Source organism: Nannobrachium achirus, assembly GCF_963921795.1.
Source record: "Nannobrachium achirus genome assembly, chromosome: 5".
NCBI lineage: Eukaryota > Metazoa > Chordata > Actinopteri > Myctophiformes > Myctophidae > Nannobrachium > Nannobrachium achirus.
Window position 1 is genome coordinate 11,895,112 of NC_137814.1, and position 17,095 is coordinate 11,912,206.

General features: G+C 42.7%; 1 protein-coding gene across 1 annotated transcript in view; it reads right to left on the bottom strand.

Annotated features, from left to right (window-relative positions):
* Positions 1-555: 555 nt before the first annotated feature.
* The window catches only part of LOC308284598 (guanine nucleotide exchange factor VAV3-like), a gene marked incomplete at both ends in the record, with an annotated part of 124,773 nt that continues 108,233 nt past the window's right edge, over positions 556-17,095 (bottom strand). Inside the window, 2 exons of the mRNA XM_080725264.1 lie at positions 556-597; positions 14,846-14,994. Coding sequence (XP_080581390.1) covers positions 556-597; positions 14,846-14,994 — 191 coding nt within the window. The remainder of the gene's footprint in view (positions 598-14,845; positions 14,995-17,095) is intronic.

Genomic DNA, 17,095 nt, shown 5'->3' on the forward strand with positions numbered 1-17,095 from the left:
AGTTCCAGGGACCACCCAGAAGCAAAAGTTGAGCTGAGTTACAAACGTTCGCTTTGAAAATACATATATTCAAAGATTTGCACACATTTTCACGACTTTTTCAAAAATAGCAGATCTGCTATCTGCTATTTTTTTACTGGTTAAAGCATTCAATAATTCTAGGCCTAAATTTAAGTAACAAATGGGAGCGCTTCCTCCACCATCCACCACTGGCCTAATAGGCCTGATCAGAGCTCCAGACAGAGGTTGGAGGGTGGGATGGGGTTGAGGAGATGGTGGGGGGTGGTCTGGGGTTGATCTGGGGTACAGCTCACGTCCTCCCCCCAGGGTGGCGGCCAGCGAACGGAGGGCAGACGGGGGGGGGGGGACGCAGACAGGCGAGATGCTGCTGGAATCCTGACATGGGAAGTCTCGTCTGGAACGGGGGTCTGTCAGGAGGAGGGGGACAGCGACCTGGCTGAGTGTCTGTGCTCTGCTTCTGGATGGCCTCATCAGAGGGAGCTGTGAGCAGCAGGCCATAGAGGGGAAGGCCGCGGGACGGACGGACGCAGCGCCTCAGTCCTCTTCGTCCACATAGGTGGACGGGAAGAACCCCACCTGAGGAGCAGGAACAACAGTGGCGTCAGTTCAGAAAAAGCTAAGGTATGGAAACATGACTGGTGTCTTCACACCAGTCATGTTGCCATACCTTAGCAACAGGCATGATATATTTATTTTAAGAAGAAGTACATATAATATATAATTATATATAACTATAATATAATTATAATACCTTGTTAAAGTGACCATTTTGTTAAATTTTGCATTTGTAGTTATTTTACTGTAATTTACCAACATAATAACCCGCACAAATAGACAAAGAGACATTCATGGATTGATATTTAGAACTAACTTGTATCTTTCCCCCTGGACCCAGGGTATGGCAGCTGCATACCCCTGCCATACCCAATTCACTAGTTTGCAAATCCCGCCCCATTCTGCCCTGTTACTATGATGGGACATTTGACCCTGGGCAGATTGTTTTTATAGTGGCAGTGAATGGGATTTTTTTATTTTTTCATAGCCTCATTACAGCTATATAAAGTACCAAAGGAAAAACATCTAGGTGATATTAATAAAAAGGGAAGACAAAGGTACAGTAGTTACATTGCAAAACAGGGGGTTTCCCCGAAAATATATGTTTTAATTTGTTTAATCCCAGTAGGACAGAATCACTATTGCGGATTCTTTTATAGTGGAAGTGGATGGGATTTTTTTTCCCCTTCATAGCCTCATTACAGCTATATAAAGTACCAAAAAAAACACATCTACGTGATATTAATAAAAAGGGAAGAAAAAGGTACAGTAATTACATAGCAAAACAGTAATTTCCCCCCGAAAATATATGTTTTAATTAGTTTAATCCTCTGGATCAGAGAGAGAATATAAATAGAAAAAGAAAGCGCATTGCATCTTGGGTAGGAAGAGGACAGGCTGATTATAGTTCTCCTCACATAATAGGCTGGCTTTTCGTAATTCTGCCCATTTAAATTATATGTACCCAATCGTGACTCTTAGACCATTGATAAGGTCCATGTGAACTAGTTTGTTGAAGCTTATTCGTTATGATGAGCGAGATCGCTTGCCGTCGCTATCACCTCCCGCGGCCGTACCGGGCGAACTCCGTGTCGCGCAGTGCGGACAGTTCTTGAAAGCACATTCAACATTCTCCACTGCACAAACTCCACCCCCGATAGCAAAAAGTTAATGGTTTTTTCTGGTTGGCCAGTCAGGGAGTCTCAGGGACCAATCAGAAGGCTGACAAACGGTGAATTGACGCCCCTGAGGAACAACAAGCAGGAGAATGAATGGGGTCAGGCTGCAGCCATGCATACACAATGCTCTTTCAGTGACACTGTGGCTGTGATCGCTTGTTTATTACAGGGTTCCCACACATCTTTACCAATTAATTTCCAAAACTTTTCCAAAACCTTTCCAGAATTTTCTCAACCTTTTCAGGCCGTGACCCGCAAAATAATCATGTTTGAACTGGGGACCCCGGCACCATAGTCTCGCGTGGCCAGCTGTTGCCTCCGCGATTTGGTCAAATGCTCCCGGCATACAGTCTGGCGCACCGGGGAAGAAACGGCGAGTGCGAGATAAAGCGGAAGTGAAGCCCCCACGTCACTTCCGTTTCAGTCTCACATCACACATATTTATCATTATATAAATAAAAATCATATAAGCATGTTTAGCTTGCTGCTTAGCAGAAATGACATTTTAAAATATATTTTTTTGAACGTTAATGCCCGTTTTCGATACTCGACGTTCGGGAGCTGCTGTTCCAGACTCTATATAGCATTCAGAGATTGTGGAATAGTTGTCTGGCTACGCGAGACTACCGGCACCATGACGAGCACTAAGAGTAGTTGAGGCATTTTGTATAACACGGTTATATTGTGAAAATAGCCGTTGCGAGGCGTTGTGAGCATGTAGATCTGCTATTTTGACAATTTCTGCCTCTAATTGTGACAATTTGGCCAATGTTTAATTTGTCATTTTAGAGGTATTAACAAAATCAATAACCAAAGACAATGCATAGCTATTTTTTCCAGGACCTTCCAGGACCCTTGATAAATTCCAAAACCTTTCCCAGTACTGGAAAAATGTTTTTCTAATTTCAAAATATTTCCAGAAATTTCATGACCGTGGGAACCCTGTTATTAGGAACAAAACAAAAAGCAGGCGCATCCACTCTCACTAACGCACCGGGTGCCGGGCAGAGGTAAGAATCCAACAAACAAATAAAGTCCGAGCACTATTGGATCATGAAGTTTAAAACAGACTGGTTTCGGCGCTCGAGTGGCGCAGTGGTAAAGTCCCTGCCCACCAGCACGGAGGTTGTGGGTTCAAATCCACTGTGGCACATCCGACTTTGTCGAGTGTCTACACCAGTGGTTCTCAACCATTTCAGGCCACGACCTCCAAAATAATCATATTTTAACTGGGTACCCCCCCCCCCCCCCCCCCCACACACACACACACCCTGATGAGCACTAAGAGTTGAGGCATTACATTTTGTATAACGCAGTTGTGAAAAAAAAAAGATCTACATGCTCACAACGCCTCGCAACGCATTTCACAATTTCTGACTGGTCATTTGTCATTTTAGAGGTATTAAAAAGGCCTTAAATTGTCACTTATTAATGTCCAGATACCCTCTATAAACTTAAACTTTATGTTGGTTTGTTTACCGTTGAGTGAGAAAACAACGTTGCACATTAAGTTAATCATCTGGGGGACCCCCAAAAATAATTTGGCGACCCCCCTTGGGGTCCTGACCCACAGGTTGAGAACCACTGGTCTACACGAACACAATTCACCCTTTGTCAAGTCCCGCCCCTTGTCTGGCCCCTCTTCACACCCATTGGTTTCTGTGTCATGGTGGGACATTCGGTGGGACACTCCATCCACTACTATTTTAATTCAGTTACTTTGTATTGTTATTCAATGTGTTCAATTCTAATTTCAAACTTGGTTTCAGTAAAATGGAGCTGCTCAGTGGCAGTATAGTGGCTCAGCATGTTTTTATTTCTCCAAAAAATATGTTTTAGCAACTTCAACATAAAAAAGGTGGAACCAGGGTGGGACAAGGCAGATAGAGCCTGCTGGTTGGTCAGTCAGGGACCAACCAGAAGGCTAACAAAGGGTGAATTGCCTCCGTGTTCGGGGGAGGGAAGCCAGGCTTGGAGGGTGTTACTGGTCATTGCACGCATTCCTACGGGCTGGGGCGGCACCTGTCAGCAGGGAGCGTTGGGGCAGGAGGAGTATAGGCTAGTCAATCTAAGGTTTGACCCAAAAGAAATTGCAATAGTAATGGTTCAAGGTTTTTTATGATCCTTAGGGTCATCCAAATAACATATTAAAAGTTGTGAATTATATATTTAGTGGATCAAGGTGAATTCAGGGGGGTTCAAGTTTGGGTCCATTCACTGTCTATACAGGATAAAATACCCCCCAAAAAATCTAGGGGTCTAACTAGGGGTTTGTGATGATTCTGAATCCATTGCATGCATTTGTTTTGCACAAAAAACATTTGTTGGGTTAAAAACAGACACCACAAAACGGAGCTGACCCCAGAAAAGTGATGACTCATCACTAAACCATAGTTTTTGGTGGCCGTTTTTAGCCAGAGGAATGTTTTTCGTGCAAAACAAATGGTTGCAATGGATTCAGAATCATCACAAACCCCTAGTTAGACCCCTCACATGCTACTTAAAGAAGAATTTTTGGAGGTCTTTTTTCCTGTATCCACAAGTTTCCGCGGGAGTTTACTGGAGACTATCGGGACCAAACTTCCGGGTTTAACAGCAGACATACAAGCTCACGTCACGTCGCAGATGCAACCCGTTGTGAGCTTGTAAATCGGCGCCGGAAGCTCGGTACAGACGTCTGCGCAATGCACTATGGGGCGTTGGAAACTCGTGTAAGTGAATGGACCCAAACTTGAACCCCCTGAATTCACCTTGATCCACTAAGTATATAATTCACAACTTTTAATATGTTATTTGGATGACCCTAAGGATCATAAAAAACCTTGAACCATTACTATTGCAATTTCTTTTGGGTCAGGCCCTTTTTTAGCTTAGATTGACTGGCCTAGTAGGACGAAGGCTCTACATCAGGCTCTACAGGTGTCAACAACCTTATATACATTGTTATGAAAGTTAAATAAATAAAGATGTGTGTGGTATAACAATTGCTAGAAATGCACGAGGAGGACTTCCGGGTAGGATGTAAGAGAGAGTGGACGCGCAACAGAGTGGCTCTCCACAAACTAGTTAGTTAAACTGGACTAAAACCATATATTGTGAAGAAATTTATTCGGAAGGTGATAGTTAAAGCTGCTATTTGTGCACCATGGCTCAACGGGGCGGCAAAAACTCTCAACAAGGCAACATGCGAGCTTATGTCACTCGACAACGGACAAACACTGACGGCAGAGCGGCAGAGAGCATGGTTAGCCCAGCTAGCACACCAGGAGCTAGTGCTAGCAATACTGGCTCTGGCCTCCCCCCTGACTTGGAAACCCTTCGCTTGATTCTAACTGCATCGATGGAGGAAATAGCCGAAAGGGTAATCGAGAAAGCACTTTCTCCATTAAAGAAAACGTTGGGGGAGGTGAAGACAACCATTGAGGACCACGGCCAACGCATAACCGACTTAGAAGAGGGCCTGACTGACTACTCTGAACGAGTCACCGTTCTTGAGACTCTTTGTGAACAGCTCGCAATTCAGAACGCTACCCTGACCGAACAGATGGAGGACGCTTCCAATCGTTCTCGTCGCTGCAACCTGCGAGTCACAAACGTCCCAGAAAAGAGCGCCGATGAGAAGAACGATTGTGTTCAATTCATGTCTAAGTTTTTCGCTGAGGTGCTCGGACCAGACGTTTATGCCTCTCCTCCTATCTTGGACAGAGCTCACAGACTTGGAAAGGAACGTTCGGGACCCAATGTAAGACCTAGGGTAATGATTGTGCGCTTTCACTACTATCAGGACAAGGCTCGCGCTTTGAAAGCGGACCGTAACCAGCACAAATGGCGTGGTCGTAAGGTCCTACTGTTCCCAGACTACGCTCCTGCCACTGCAAAGCTCAGAGCCTCATTCTCGAGGACAAAATCCCTAATGTACAAAAAATCTGTCCGTTTTCGCCTCGTTTTTCCAGCTGTTTTGAAAGTCGAATTCAAAAACAAGACCCACATCTTTAAAACCGCCGCAGACGCGCAAAAGTTTTATGACCAGCACATTGCTCGACTCCCAGACCGAGAGGGCTACACCGCCGCCGCCACACCTGGGGATGGAGATGTCGCCGCCGCCGCGCCGGAGAACGGAGGTGCCACCGAACCGGAGGGGGAGGATGGTGCCACTAGACCCGACAAGGACGACGGAGACAGCGACCTGGACGAGGGAGTCAACGCGGTCATCACGAGCCGACCTGAGAGCGCTAGCGGTTCGACTAGAGATCCTGCAGAATTGGAGGATGATGATGGGGTCCACACAGCCGACGATGGAGGTAACGGCCCTGTTGAACCCGACAAAAACGGTTCCGAGGACCGAGGTGACGACGACGATGTTGAATAATATTTTTGTCTTGGATATGGGGTAAGCGCCGCACTTTGAGTGCAATCTACACATGCATACATTCCCAGCTAACTGCTACCCTTTTAGGTTTCTTTATAGGAACGTGATCAGTTCAGACTCGGTTCATTTACTTTATTTTAGATATGGAACTAGGGGATGGGACTAATGGATGGGGAAACATGGCGATATTCTTTCAAACAAACCTGTGGACACTTGAGAGAACAGTGGACTAGTATACTTTGTTTTGCTTTTGATTCTACTCTTATCCCGTTTGACATTATTAGTATTAATAGCTTTGAAGTTATTCTATCATCTTAGACTGAATGATGTTCTCATTTCTAGGTTCTCTTTTCTTTTATATATGTTTTTGTCTCCTTTTTTCTTTCCGAGGAGGGAGGGAGGGGGGGAGGGGAGGAGCGGCAATGTAACGATAAGCAGGGCTCTTTAATTAGATATTGGATTTAATTACTATTATTATTTATATGTTTGGCCTCTTCTTTCACCTGTACATACACGAGACTATCACGCGATTCATGAACAATGACTGTGAAATGTTTGGGAGGCATCGGATCATACATGCAACTTGAGTGATGGAATGCTCAGTAGCAGCTTTTTTCTTTTTTACATTTTGGACTTCTGGGTGAGCGTTATGATACGTTAACGTGCAAACTAAACCTGTGGACAATCTCCCCCTTAACACATGTGACAAGATGCCCCCTTTCTTTTCTTTTTCTCTCTCTGTGTGTGGTGTTTTTGTGTTTTTGTTTTTTTTTCTTCTCTCGTTTCGTTGGTGCGCTGCTGCTCCGTGCCGCCCCCACTAACTCCTGCTTATACAATTGCTTGAACCCCTGGGGTTTGTAGTTCTTTACGGTAGTTCTCACCAAGTTGTGTTCTCTGACTCCCTCTAGTGGATGCATTGCGAAGTACAATGGGAATAATATTACTACTTGGGCCTCTGGTCTTTGTAGTTCATTGCTGTAGCTCTCAGCATTTTACATTTCATGTTTTCTGTCTCCGTCTAGTGGATACTTTGCGAAGTGCAAGGGAAATGATGGACACATGCTAATTGAAGGTCTAGGTGTCTAACATTGTTAGACTGTTACGCTAAATTTGTTAAATTCATTGTTTCTATATTGCGTCCACATGGGGGAATTGGATTAAAGGAATATATATATAAAACTGTATATGCAAAAAAAAAAAAAAAAAACCTTTTTTTTTTTTTTTTTTTTATTATTATTTTTTTATTATTATTTTTATTATGAAAAAAAAAAAAAAAAAAAATCTCTTTTTTCAACTAGAATCGTTAGAGGGAAAAAAAAAAAAAAAAAAAAAAAATCTTTTCCCCCCTTTCCTATACATCCTACTCTTCCCTTCTTTTCTCTCATAGATGGTATGACTGGATAGTTGTAAGGAACATCTGCTGGATGGATGGAATGAGCGGGATTGAGACTTGATTGTTATTCCCTCTATGGTTATCTTGGTGATGTTTTTTGTTTTTGTTTATTTGTTTATTTATTTATTATTACTGTTGCTATTTTGTATATATTAGATATGATTGACACTGTCTGTGTTTCTCCTCTTAATGGACACCATCCCTTTGCATTATTTTTGATAATTTACCGATATTTTATTTTTTATTTTTTATTGAGTAATATGGTTGGGAATGTATTCTCTAATTTACTTTTTTATCTTCATTTCGACTTGTTCTTTCTATTACCAATATTACTATTCAATTCTCTTATTTCACAATATTATGACCGCGACTTGGCTTTTGGTGGGAGCCACCCGCCATGCGATTAGAATAGGTTATGATTAGTAAGTGCGATGACTGGAAGCGTTTTGGATGTTTTTTCCCGCTGTCCTTTTCTTTTAGGAAAGCTGACTTAGGGAACGGGGTTAAGTTGTCAAATGTTCTTGAAGGTTTTTCTATTGTTATTTTTTCTTATTTCACATACGATTTATTGACGCTATACTTGTCTATATGTGGGTTGCCGATGATACACACTATCGCTCAGAGCTTAATAACTTATCCTTACTCAAATGACTAGTTATTCCAATGTTAAATTTGTATCGTGGAACGTGAAGGGCCTGAATGGACCAGTTAAAAGGTCTAAGATCTTTTTACAATTAAAAAGGTTACAACCGGATGTAGCGTTTTTACAAGAAACCCATCTCCGACTTTCAGATCATGCTAGACTACGTAGTAATTGGGTGGGTCAATATTTTCACTCAAATTTTGACAGTAGGACAAGAGGGGTAGCCATTCTAATACACAAGAGACTTAATTTTACATTAACTGACACCAGGGTAGATACAGGCGGTAGGTATGTTATTCTGACCGGCATACTTTGTCAGGTACCGGTGATCTTAGTGAATGTTTATGCTCCCAATTGGGATGATGCCAACTTTGCGAATAACCTCCTATCATCCCTCTCTAACATGAATACTCACCGTCTTATTTTTGGAGGAGACCTAAACTCAGCAATTTGTCCCTCACTAGATAAATCGAACCCCAGGTCTCAACAACAAAGTGCTATGGCTAAAGCCTTTAACCTTTTTATGGAGGAGAACGGTTGTGTCGATCCGTGGAGAAATAGGAACCCCCAGAGTAGGATATTTTCTTTCTTCTCGAATGTGCACAGAACCTTCACGAGGATCGATTATTTTTTCATTGACCAGTTCTTTATGCCAGCGGTGGTGTCGTGTGACTACACGGCTATAGTTATTTCGGATCACGCAGCAGTACTTCTCGATATAAATTTCTCAGCCTGCCAAAGAGAAAGACCTCTTTGGCGATTCAATTCACTACTTTTGGCTGAAAAGAAATTCTGTGATTACATCTCTACTTCAATTGACACATTCGTGGCCACAAATAAATCAGATGACACCTCCGCCTCTCTTATATGGGAGTCACTGAAGGCATTTCTCAGGGGTCAGATTATTTCGTACTCTATCTCCTCTAATAAAGCAAAACGGCTTAAATTTGATAACTTATCCAAAGATATCGCAGAACTGGACCAACTCATAGCGTTGAACCCTGATCCAGACTTGTGCAAAAAAAGAATCGATCTTCAAAACAAAATCAGCTTGCTAACTACATCAACAGCTGAAAAAATGTTGCTAAATTCAAGGGGCAAATACTACGAATATGGGGATAAATCTAGTCGTCTTTTAGCACATCAATTAAAGCGACAAGCCGCTGCCAGATTGATCCCACAGATTAAAAACTCCTCTAACATTTTACAATCTACTCCAACTGGTATTAATCAGGCATTCACTGAGTTTTACTCTACACTATATAAATCAGAATTTCCAGCCGATACAGCGGACATGACTACCTTCCTTTCGAACCTTAATTTCCCCAAACTCGAGCCAACCAAGGTAGCAAGTCTGGATGGGCCTCTTGTTCTGAGTGAACTGGCCGACTCTATTTCATTAATGCAAAGTAGCAAGTCTCCTGGCCCTGACGGCTTCCCTTCCGAATTTTACAAAAAATTTAGTGCAAAGCTTACTCCCCTATTACTCGATATGTTTAATGAATCTTTATCTAATGGCTCCCTTCCTCCTACCCTTACACAGGCAACTATTTCTCTCATTCACAAAAAAGGTAAAGACCCGACTGAATGCGGTTCATATAGGCCCATATCTCTGTTGAACGTAGACAGCAAGATCTTAGCAAAAGCGCTTGCAACCAGACTGGAAAAAATATTACCGGAAATTATTTCGGAGGAGCAAACTGGTTTCATACAGAAACGATATTCTTTCTCTAATGTGAGGAAACTAATGAATATAATATACTCCAGGCCCTCTGTGGACGTCTCTGAGGCGGCCATTTCTATGGACGCCGAGAAGGCGTTCGACAGGGTGGAATGGAGCTACCTATTTGCGACACTCCGAGAATTTGGGTTTGGAGATACTTTTATTTCCTGGGTTCAGCTGTTATACACTGTTCCTGAGGCAAGCGTTTACACGAATAATACACGATCAGAATATTTTCCTCTAACTAGAGGGACGAGACAAGGTTGCCCCTTATCCCCTCTCCTGTTCGCAATATCCATTGAACCTCTGTCTATTGCGTTGAGGACGTCACAACTCTTTAGAGGGGTGGTGCGAGGGGGCTCAGAGTATAGAGTTTCGTTGTACGCTGACGACCTGTTGTTATATCTTTCTGACCCTGCGGCAGCCGTCCCCCATGTACTCTCCATCCTTAAAGATTTTGGCGTTTTTTCAGGATATAAATTGAACTATCAGAAATCAGAATTTTTCCCAATTACTGACCGAGCTAGACGCATCACCCAAACAGAAATGCCATTTCATATCTCACGCCCAGGATTTAAATATTTAGGTGTACAGATCACAGACCGTTTCTCTTCTCTGTTCTCAGCTAACTTTAAACCTTTAATGGACCAAGTGAAAGAGGACCTCTTAAGATGGGATAGTCTACCATTATCCCTGACAGGCAGAATTCAGTCTATCAAAATGACCATACTTCCAAAGTTCTCTTACCTTTTTCAATGCATTCCATTATTTTTACCCAAGAAGTTTTTTAAATCTCTAAACCAGACAATTTCCGTATTTATTTGGGCGGGTAAACAACCCAGGATTAAAAGCTCTGTTCTGCAGAGAGACCGTGATGATGGAGGTCTAGGCCTACCTAACTTTACTTATTATTACTGGGCTGCCAATGTTCAAAAAATGGCTTACTGGTTTCACTCCCCTTTAACTGACTGGTGTGTATTGGAGGCTAACTCCTGTCGTTCTGCCTCTCTTCCAATAATAGTTCACTCTAAATTGCCTCTATCTCCTGCTAAATTCTCTCAGAATCCAATTGTTATTGCTACCCTTAAGATCTGGTCACAACTGCGGTTCCACTTTAAACTTAAAGAGAGTTCTATAAATTGCCCAATTGTTCGCAACCACTCATTTCCCCCCGCCATGTTAGATTCTGCTTTTATACGCTGGAAAAACAAAGGCATTGTCACCCTCTCTGACCTTTATGAAAAAAACATATTTAACAGCTTTGAGAAGCTCCGGACCAAACACGATCTACCTAGGAATGATATGTTTAGATACTTTCAAATAAGAGACTTTGTTAAAAATCACTATCCATCATTCCCGGAAAGACCAAGAGATCAACCTTGGGAGAACCTTTTTAAGCTCCAGCCTGGACAGAGAGGTCAGATTTCAATGACCTACCACTCACTCATGAGTATGAATGATACCCCTCTAGTTAGGAACCGAGAGAAATGGGAGACTGAGTTGGGTGAAGCTTTTTTTGACGAATGGTGGGATGGAGCTATTGACCGGGTTAACTCGTCATCTTCGTGTGCAAGATTAAGCCTTATTCAATTCAAGGTTTTCCATAGACTTCATTACTGTAAATCTAAGCTTGCCACAATTTACCCTGGAATTGACGACAAGTGCGATAGATGTGCCTTATCACCGGCAACTCACACTCATATGTTCTGGTCTTGTCCCAGACTGGTACACTTTTGGACTGAAGTCTTTGGAGTGCTATCTGAGGTATTCTCGGTTCATTTGGAGCCCTCTCCCCATATTGCCATTTTTGGAGTACCGACGGACTTCCAAATCCTGACCACAAAGAAACTGAACATATTGGCATTTGCCACCTTAATAGCAAGACGTAGAATACTGCTGGGGTGGAAATCACCAATCCCCCCCTCAGTCGCTATGTGGCTCAAAGATGTGATGGGTTTCCTAAAATTAGAAAAAATCAAATTCTCACTTAGAGGCTCAGTTGAAAAATTTTTCTCCTATTGGCAACCGTTTATTAACTATTTCGAGAACCTGGAGGCACTCCCAACAGATCAGCCTATACCTTAGACACGCTCATTGGTTTGCTCAGTATTTGTTTGATCAAATATAAGAAATATACATTGTGCAGGGACAGGATCTGTAAATGTTCCGCCAACATAATACCTGTCTACAACTTGATGAGGATATGTGTGTATCGATAATACCTGTCTACAACTTGATGAGGATATGTGTGTATCGAACAGTTCAACCCACTGATGACTTTACTGTGAATTTTTCTTTTTCTTTTTGTTTTTGTTTTTTTTTCTATTCACCTTAAATGTTCTGTGGACTGATAGGACAATGACGACAATGGGGGGGAGGGATGGGTTGGGGAGAAAAAAGAAAAAAGAAATGTCTTGATTATTCTGTAATGATGTAAACCCATTGTTTATTTGATATTGACATGAATAAAGATATTCTAAAAAAAAAAAGAAATGCACGAGGAATTAAACATTGTGGGTGCACACACAGACGTCCTTTTGTAATCCTTGTTGTGCTGGCCCCATGATCCTTGAATGTGGCACTTGGTGGATATTTGGTTCATCATAAAGTTTCAACAGAACATTTTATCTGGAGACAGAGAGTGTTTCTTTTTCGAACAAGCGCTCTTTCATGGTTCAAGGTCTCTCAGAACGGAGATAAACAATGTATAATTGTTTTTTTCTTTTTTTTACTTGAGATGTTTTTCATCCAAAAGTCTCAAGCCACAGTGAAAACATAACATTCAAAGAATGGAAAATAGAATGATTTGTTCTCCCCTGCAGACTGCATTGTAAATGATTTACAAAATAATTTGCTGGGCCAGATATTAAAGCTGGTGGGCCAGTTCTGGACCACAGGATACTGCTCTACATTCTCCTGCAGGCTGCTGGGGGCTCCTCACTGGCAGGTGAGTCAGTAGGATATACCGTAAAACTTTATTATGAATTGAAAATTAATATTTTAGTAATTGAATCCTAACTTTGTTATGTTATAGTTATGTATTTTATATTGTTTGTTTTTTATGCAACACTGTAATAGATGTTGATATATATATATATATATCCATACTATAATTAGGGAGAGCAGTCAGTCAGTAGGAGGTCAGTCAGAAAATGCATTATCTATTCACTCGCTTCAGCGACTGATCTCAAATTTAACATGGCATTGGCCATTAGCATTATACACATGGTGACGGAGCCCGAATTTCATTTGTCCCAAATTCTAGCTATTTATTAGCGTTTCTTCACTCTACAGCTCTACAGCCTGTTGTCAGGGTTACGGTCCGTTCCTCCAGGCCATGGGATCTGTAGCCCCGGGCCCACACACACCTCTCTCACAGTTAGGAATGTTGCAGTCTCTCTCTCTCTCTCTCTCTCTCTCTCTCTCTCTCTCTCTCTCTCTCATATATCCATACTATAATTAGAGAGAGAGGTCAGTCAGTAGGTCAGTCACACAATGCATTATCTATTCACTCGCTTCAGCGACTGATCTCAAATTTAACATGGCATTGGCCATTAGCATTATACACATGGTGACGGAGCCCGAATTTCATTTGTCCCAAATTCTAGCTATTTATTAGCGTTTCTTCACTCTACAGCTCTACAGCCTGTTGTCAGGGTTACGGTCCGTTCCTCCAGGCCATGGGATCTGTAGCCCCGGGCCCACACACACCTCTCTCACAGTTAGGAATGTTGCAGTCTCTCTCTCTCTCTCTCTCTCTCTCTCTCTCTCTCTCTCTCTCTCTCTCTCTCTCTCTCTCATATATATATATATACCTGTAAGTAGTATATAAGTAGATATATAAAAAGGGTAGGCAGACTAGGCACTATAAGCTAAGGCTTCATGCCTACACTTTTTCGGTCCAAGTTTTTTCTTTTTTTTTCTCTTTATTTTCATCTGTTCTGTTTTAATGTTTTAACAATTGAGTACATTGAACCACCATGAAGACAGGCCGCCTGTACTGGGCTTTGTGCCGCCTCGCTCTGTGTATCTAACCTCATATAGTCTGCTACAGTATGTGTACTACAGTATGTAGATGAGATAGAGTTATTTTATTATTTCCCATTTTCTGTGGTGTACTAACTTGTAAGGTTTCACTTTACTGTCGCGTTCCTTTTATTTTTAAGTGACATTTCTAGTGTTTTCCTGTTTTCCTTTGTTCCTGCTGCTGCTATCTGTCTTGTCTCGGTTCTCGTTACCTTGTGATTGGTTTAGTTTTCCACCTGTGTCCTGTTAAGTCCCTTTGCCAATCGTGTCTTAATTATCCATCGAGTTCACCCCTGTCTCCTGTCAGTCCCTGTGTCTATTTAAAATCTTGTGTTTGAGTGTGTGTGTGTTCCTTGCTGGATTGTTATGTCTGTATTCCATTGTTACTCTTCTGTTGTTCTTGTGTGAGTTTGCTTGACAAACTGTGATCTGGATGTTAATTAAGCAACATTACACGAGAGGGTGTGTGTTATCATGGTTATCTCGGCACGCCTGTCGTTGCTGCAGGAACGAGTTCCGTAGTTTCCTCCGCTTTTCCAGTTCACATGGAGACGCCAGGCGGAGCGTCTTCAGAGCTTTCCACCCTGGGAGGTGGTTTCACTTTGTTTCACATTTGATTTTGCCGCTTCCTCTAGAGCAGGGGTCTCCAACGTTTTCAGGCCAAGGACCCCTTAGTTGAGAGAGAGAGATGAAGCAGGGACCCCCACAACCTTTTCATAGATTCCATATAGTTAGCGAGGCGTTGTGAGCTTGTAGATCGGCTATTTTTGGCTAAAGTTCTCAGACTAAGGACACTAGGGTTCAAGTGGTTAATATAAAATAAGAAAAAAAGTTTCTATCACACAAAGATTTGGAGGACCCCCTATAGACCCCTAGGGGTCCCGGACCCCTGCTCTAGAGACCGTCTCCGTCTGAACGGCACCTAGGACAAACCTACCCTGCCGTTGATCTCCCCCCTCCACCATCCGTTGGGCATCTTGGTGTAGATCGTCACCACGTCTCCCTCCATCAGAGAGAGCTCCCGTGTGTCTCTGGAGCTGAAGTCGTAGCGCGCCACCGCAAAGCCCACCACCTTGGGAGAGAACACTGAGAAACACACACACACACACACACACACACATGTTTGTTAACATCGATTATGGGGACCTGCGCGGGTTTGCATCGATTATGGGGACACCACTTTCCTGTGGTCCCACAGGCCTGAAAAACTGACTTGAAGCCAACGTCATTGTATGCAAATATCGGACCTGTGATTGGCTAGTAGTGTGTGAATCTCTCATTCTCCCATTCTCTCACACACTCACACAAAAACTGCAGGAAAAAAACATTTTTTTTGGGGGGGTCCCCACTGTGTTAACACACCTGTCATATGACATGAAAACGTGAATTGAGGGACTTGCTTAAAAAAAGCACCAGACACTCAGCAACACTGCCCCCTATCTCCCTGAATGATAATAATTATGGGGACCTACGATTTTGTCCCCACTGTGTCAGACGTCCCCTGCGCGTGGGTGTGTGAACATGCGGTTGGTCCCCATAAGTATAGCTAGACAAACGCGCACGCACGCACGCGCGCGCACACACACACACACACACACACACACACACACAGTGAGGAGTCGGCTCAGGCCAAGGGTGGTGAGGGGCTTCTACTAGGGCGTAATCGAGAAGCAGATTACTTTAACTCATTTGTAGCCGATCCCGCGAATACTTGTGAAATATTAAAAGGTATCTAGAGTGCCGATCCCGCGATGTTGCGGGCTATTTACTGTATATACAGTAAAGCTGGCAATGGCTATGCACCGTCCGCTGAAAAGTGCTGGCACGGGTGGAATCGCCGATTCATCATCATCGCGCATCCACGTGCACACAATAGTGATCCCATAACATGGAAGCCAACGGTCTTTCTCATCTTTAATGTCCATTTTCTCCAAAAAACACTTTTGATGCCAAGGATGGCATTGGATTCTCGCTAAAATAGCAAAAGTATAAAGGGATCCATCTTCCACCCCTGTTTACATTTCGACCACAAGTACTTCCGGGTGAATCTCCGTCAAGTAGGAATTCGTTTAGTAAGCTCGATCTACTTCCGGCCTTCAAAATAAGAGACTGGCCGCGGACGGAGCAGGCGGCCGGCACGCTGGACATTTAACCCTTTCATGTCTGGAGCAGCAAATGAGTTACCTCTTTTACTGCCTAATTAAGGAGGTTTAGTAATTCCCTGCCATCAAAGTAGCTTACCTTTGCGATTTTATAGAAAAATATCCATCCATTATTTCCAACCTCAATCTTCTGTAAAAGACAGTATCTCTCATAGAGTCGCGGGGAAAAAAATACAGCTGGCCGGGCGCAGCCATTACTATGGGAGACGTTTGTCCCTCGTTTGCACCAGTTGTAGACATAGAAATAGAGAAACTAGATCCAGGGCTGAAAAAAAGATCAGAAAAGTGATCCTGCCGCCATTTGTATTTACGTCTGCTCAGGATTTCAGAGCAGCGCTGCCGGTGCTGTGAGAACGGGAGACACCCGCCCCTCCCCCCATGGGCTCAATCAGGCTCTGCTGGGGAAAAGACGAGTGCTCGCTATGGCGGCTTGAAAAAGATTATGAACGTTCGACATGGCGGCAAGAGTTAAAATGTGTTTTTTGTGTGTGCATCACACACAAGCATCAAAAGTAGCAGATCCACAAGCTCGAAACGCGCCGCTTTTGAGATCTTTTGTAGATGTGCTACTTTTGCTGTTTTTGAATGATAGAATTCTGAAAAGTAACAGTTAAATACAAGGTTTCCACTCAAAAGAGAGTATATTAAATAAAATAAATTGTATGTCAACATATCGATTAACCACTTCAGCATCATTTCATTGTTTGTCATACAACAGTGTTGTGCAAACATAGTGAAGATTAGATAGCCAATGAACAAGTTTGCGTGTCGCATTGCTACGCATTATAAGAGAGAGGGAGAGAGACATTGTAGATCAGCTATTTTTTATTGTTACGTACAAAATAAGGCTTAATTGGTTAAAGTAGGCTTTGTAATAATTAAAACCCCAAAGTAACTTGTAGCTACAGTTTTCAAATAATTGTAGTGGAGTAAAAGAAATACGATATTTTCCTCTGAGATGTGGTGGAGTAGAAGTATAAAGTAATGAAAAGTGGACATCAGACAATTGGACTCGAGTCATGATG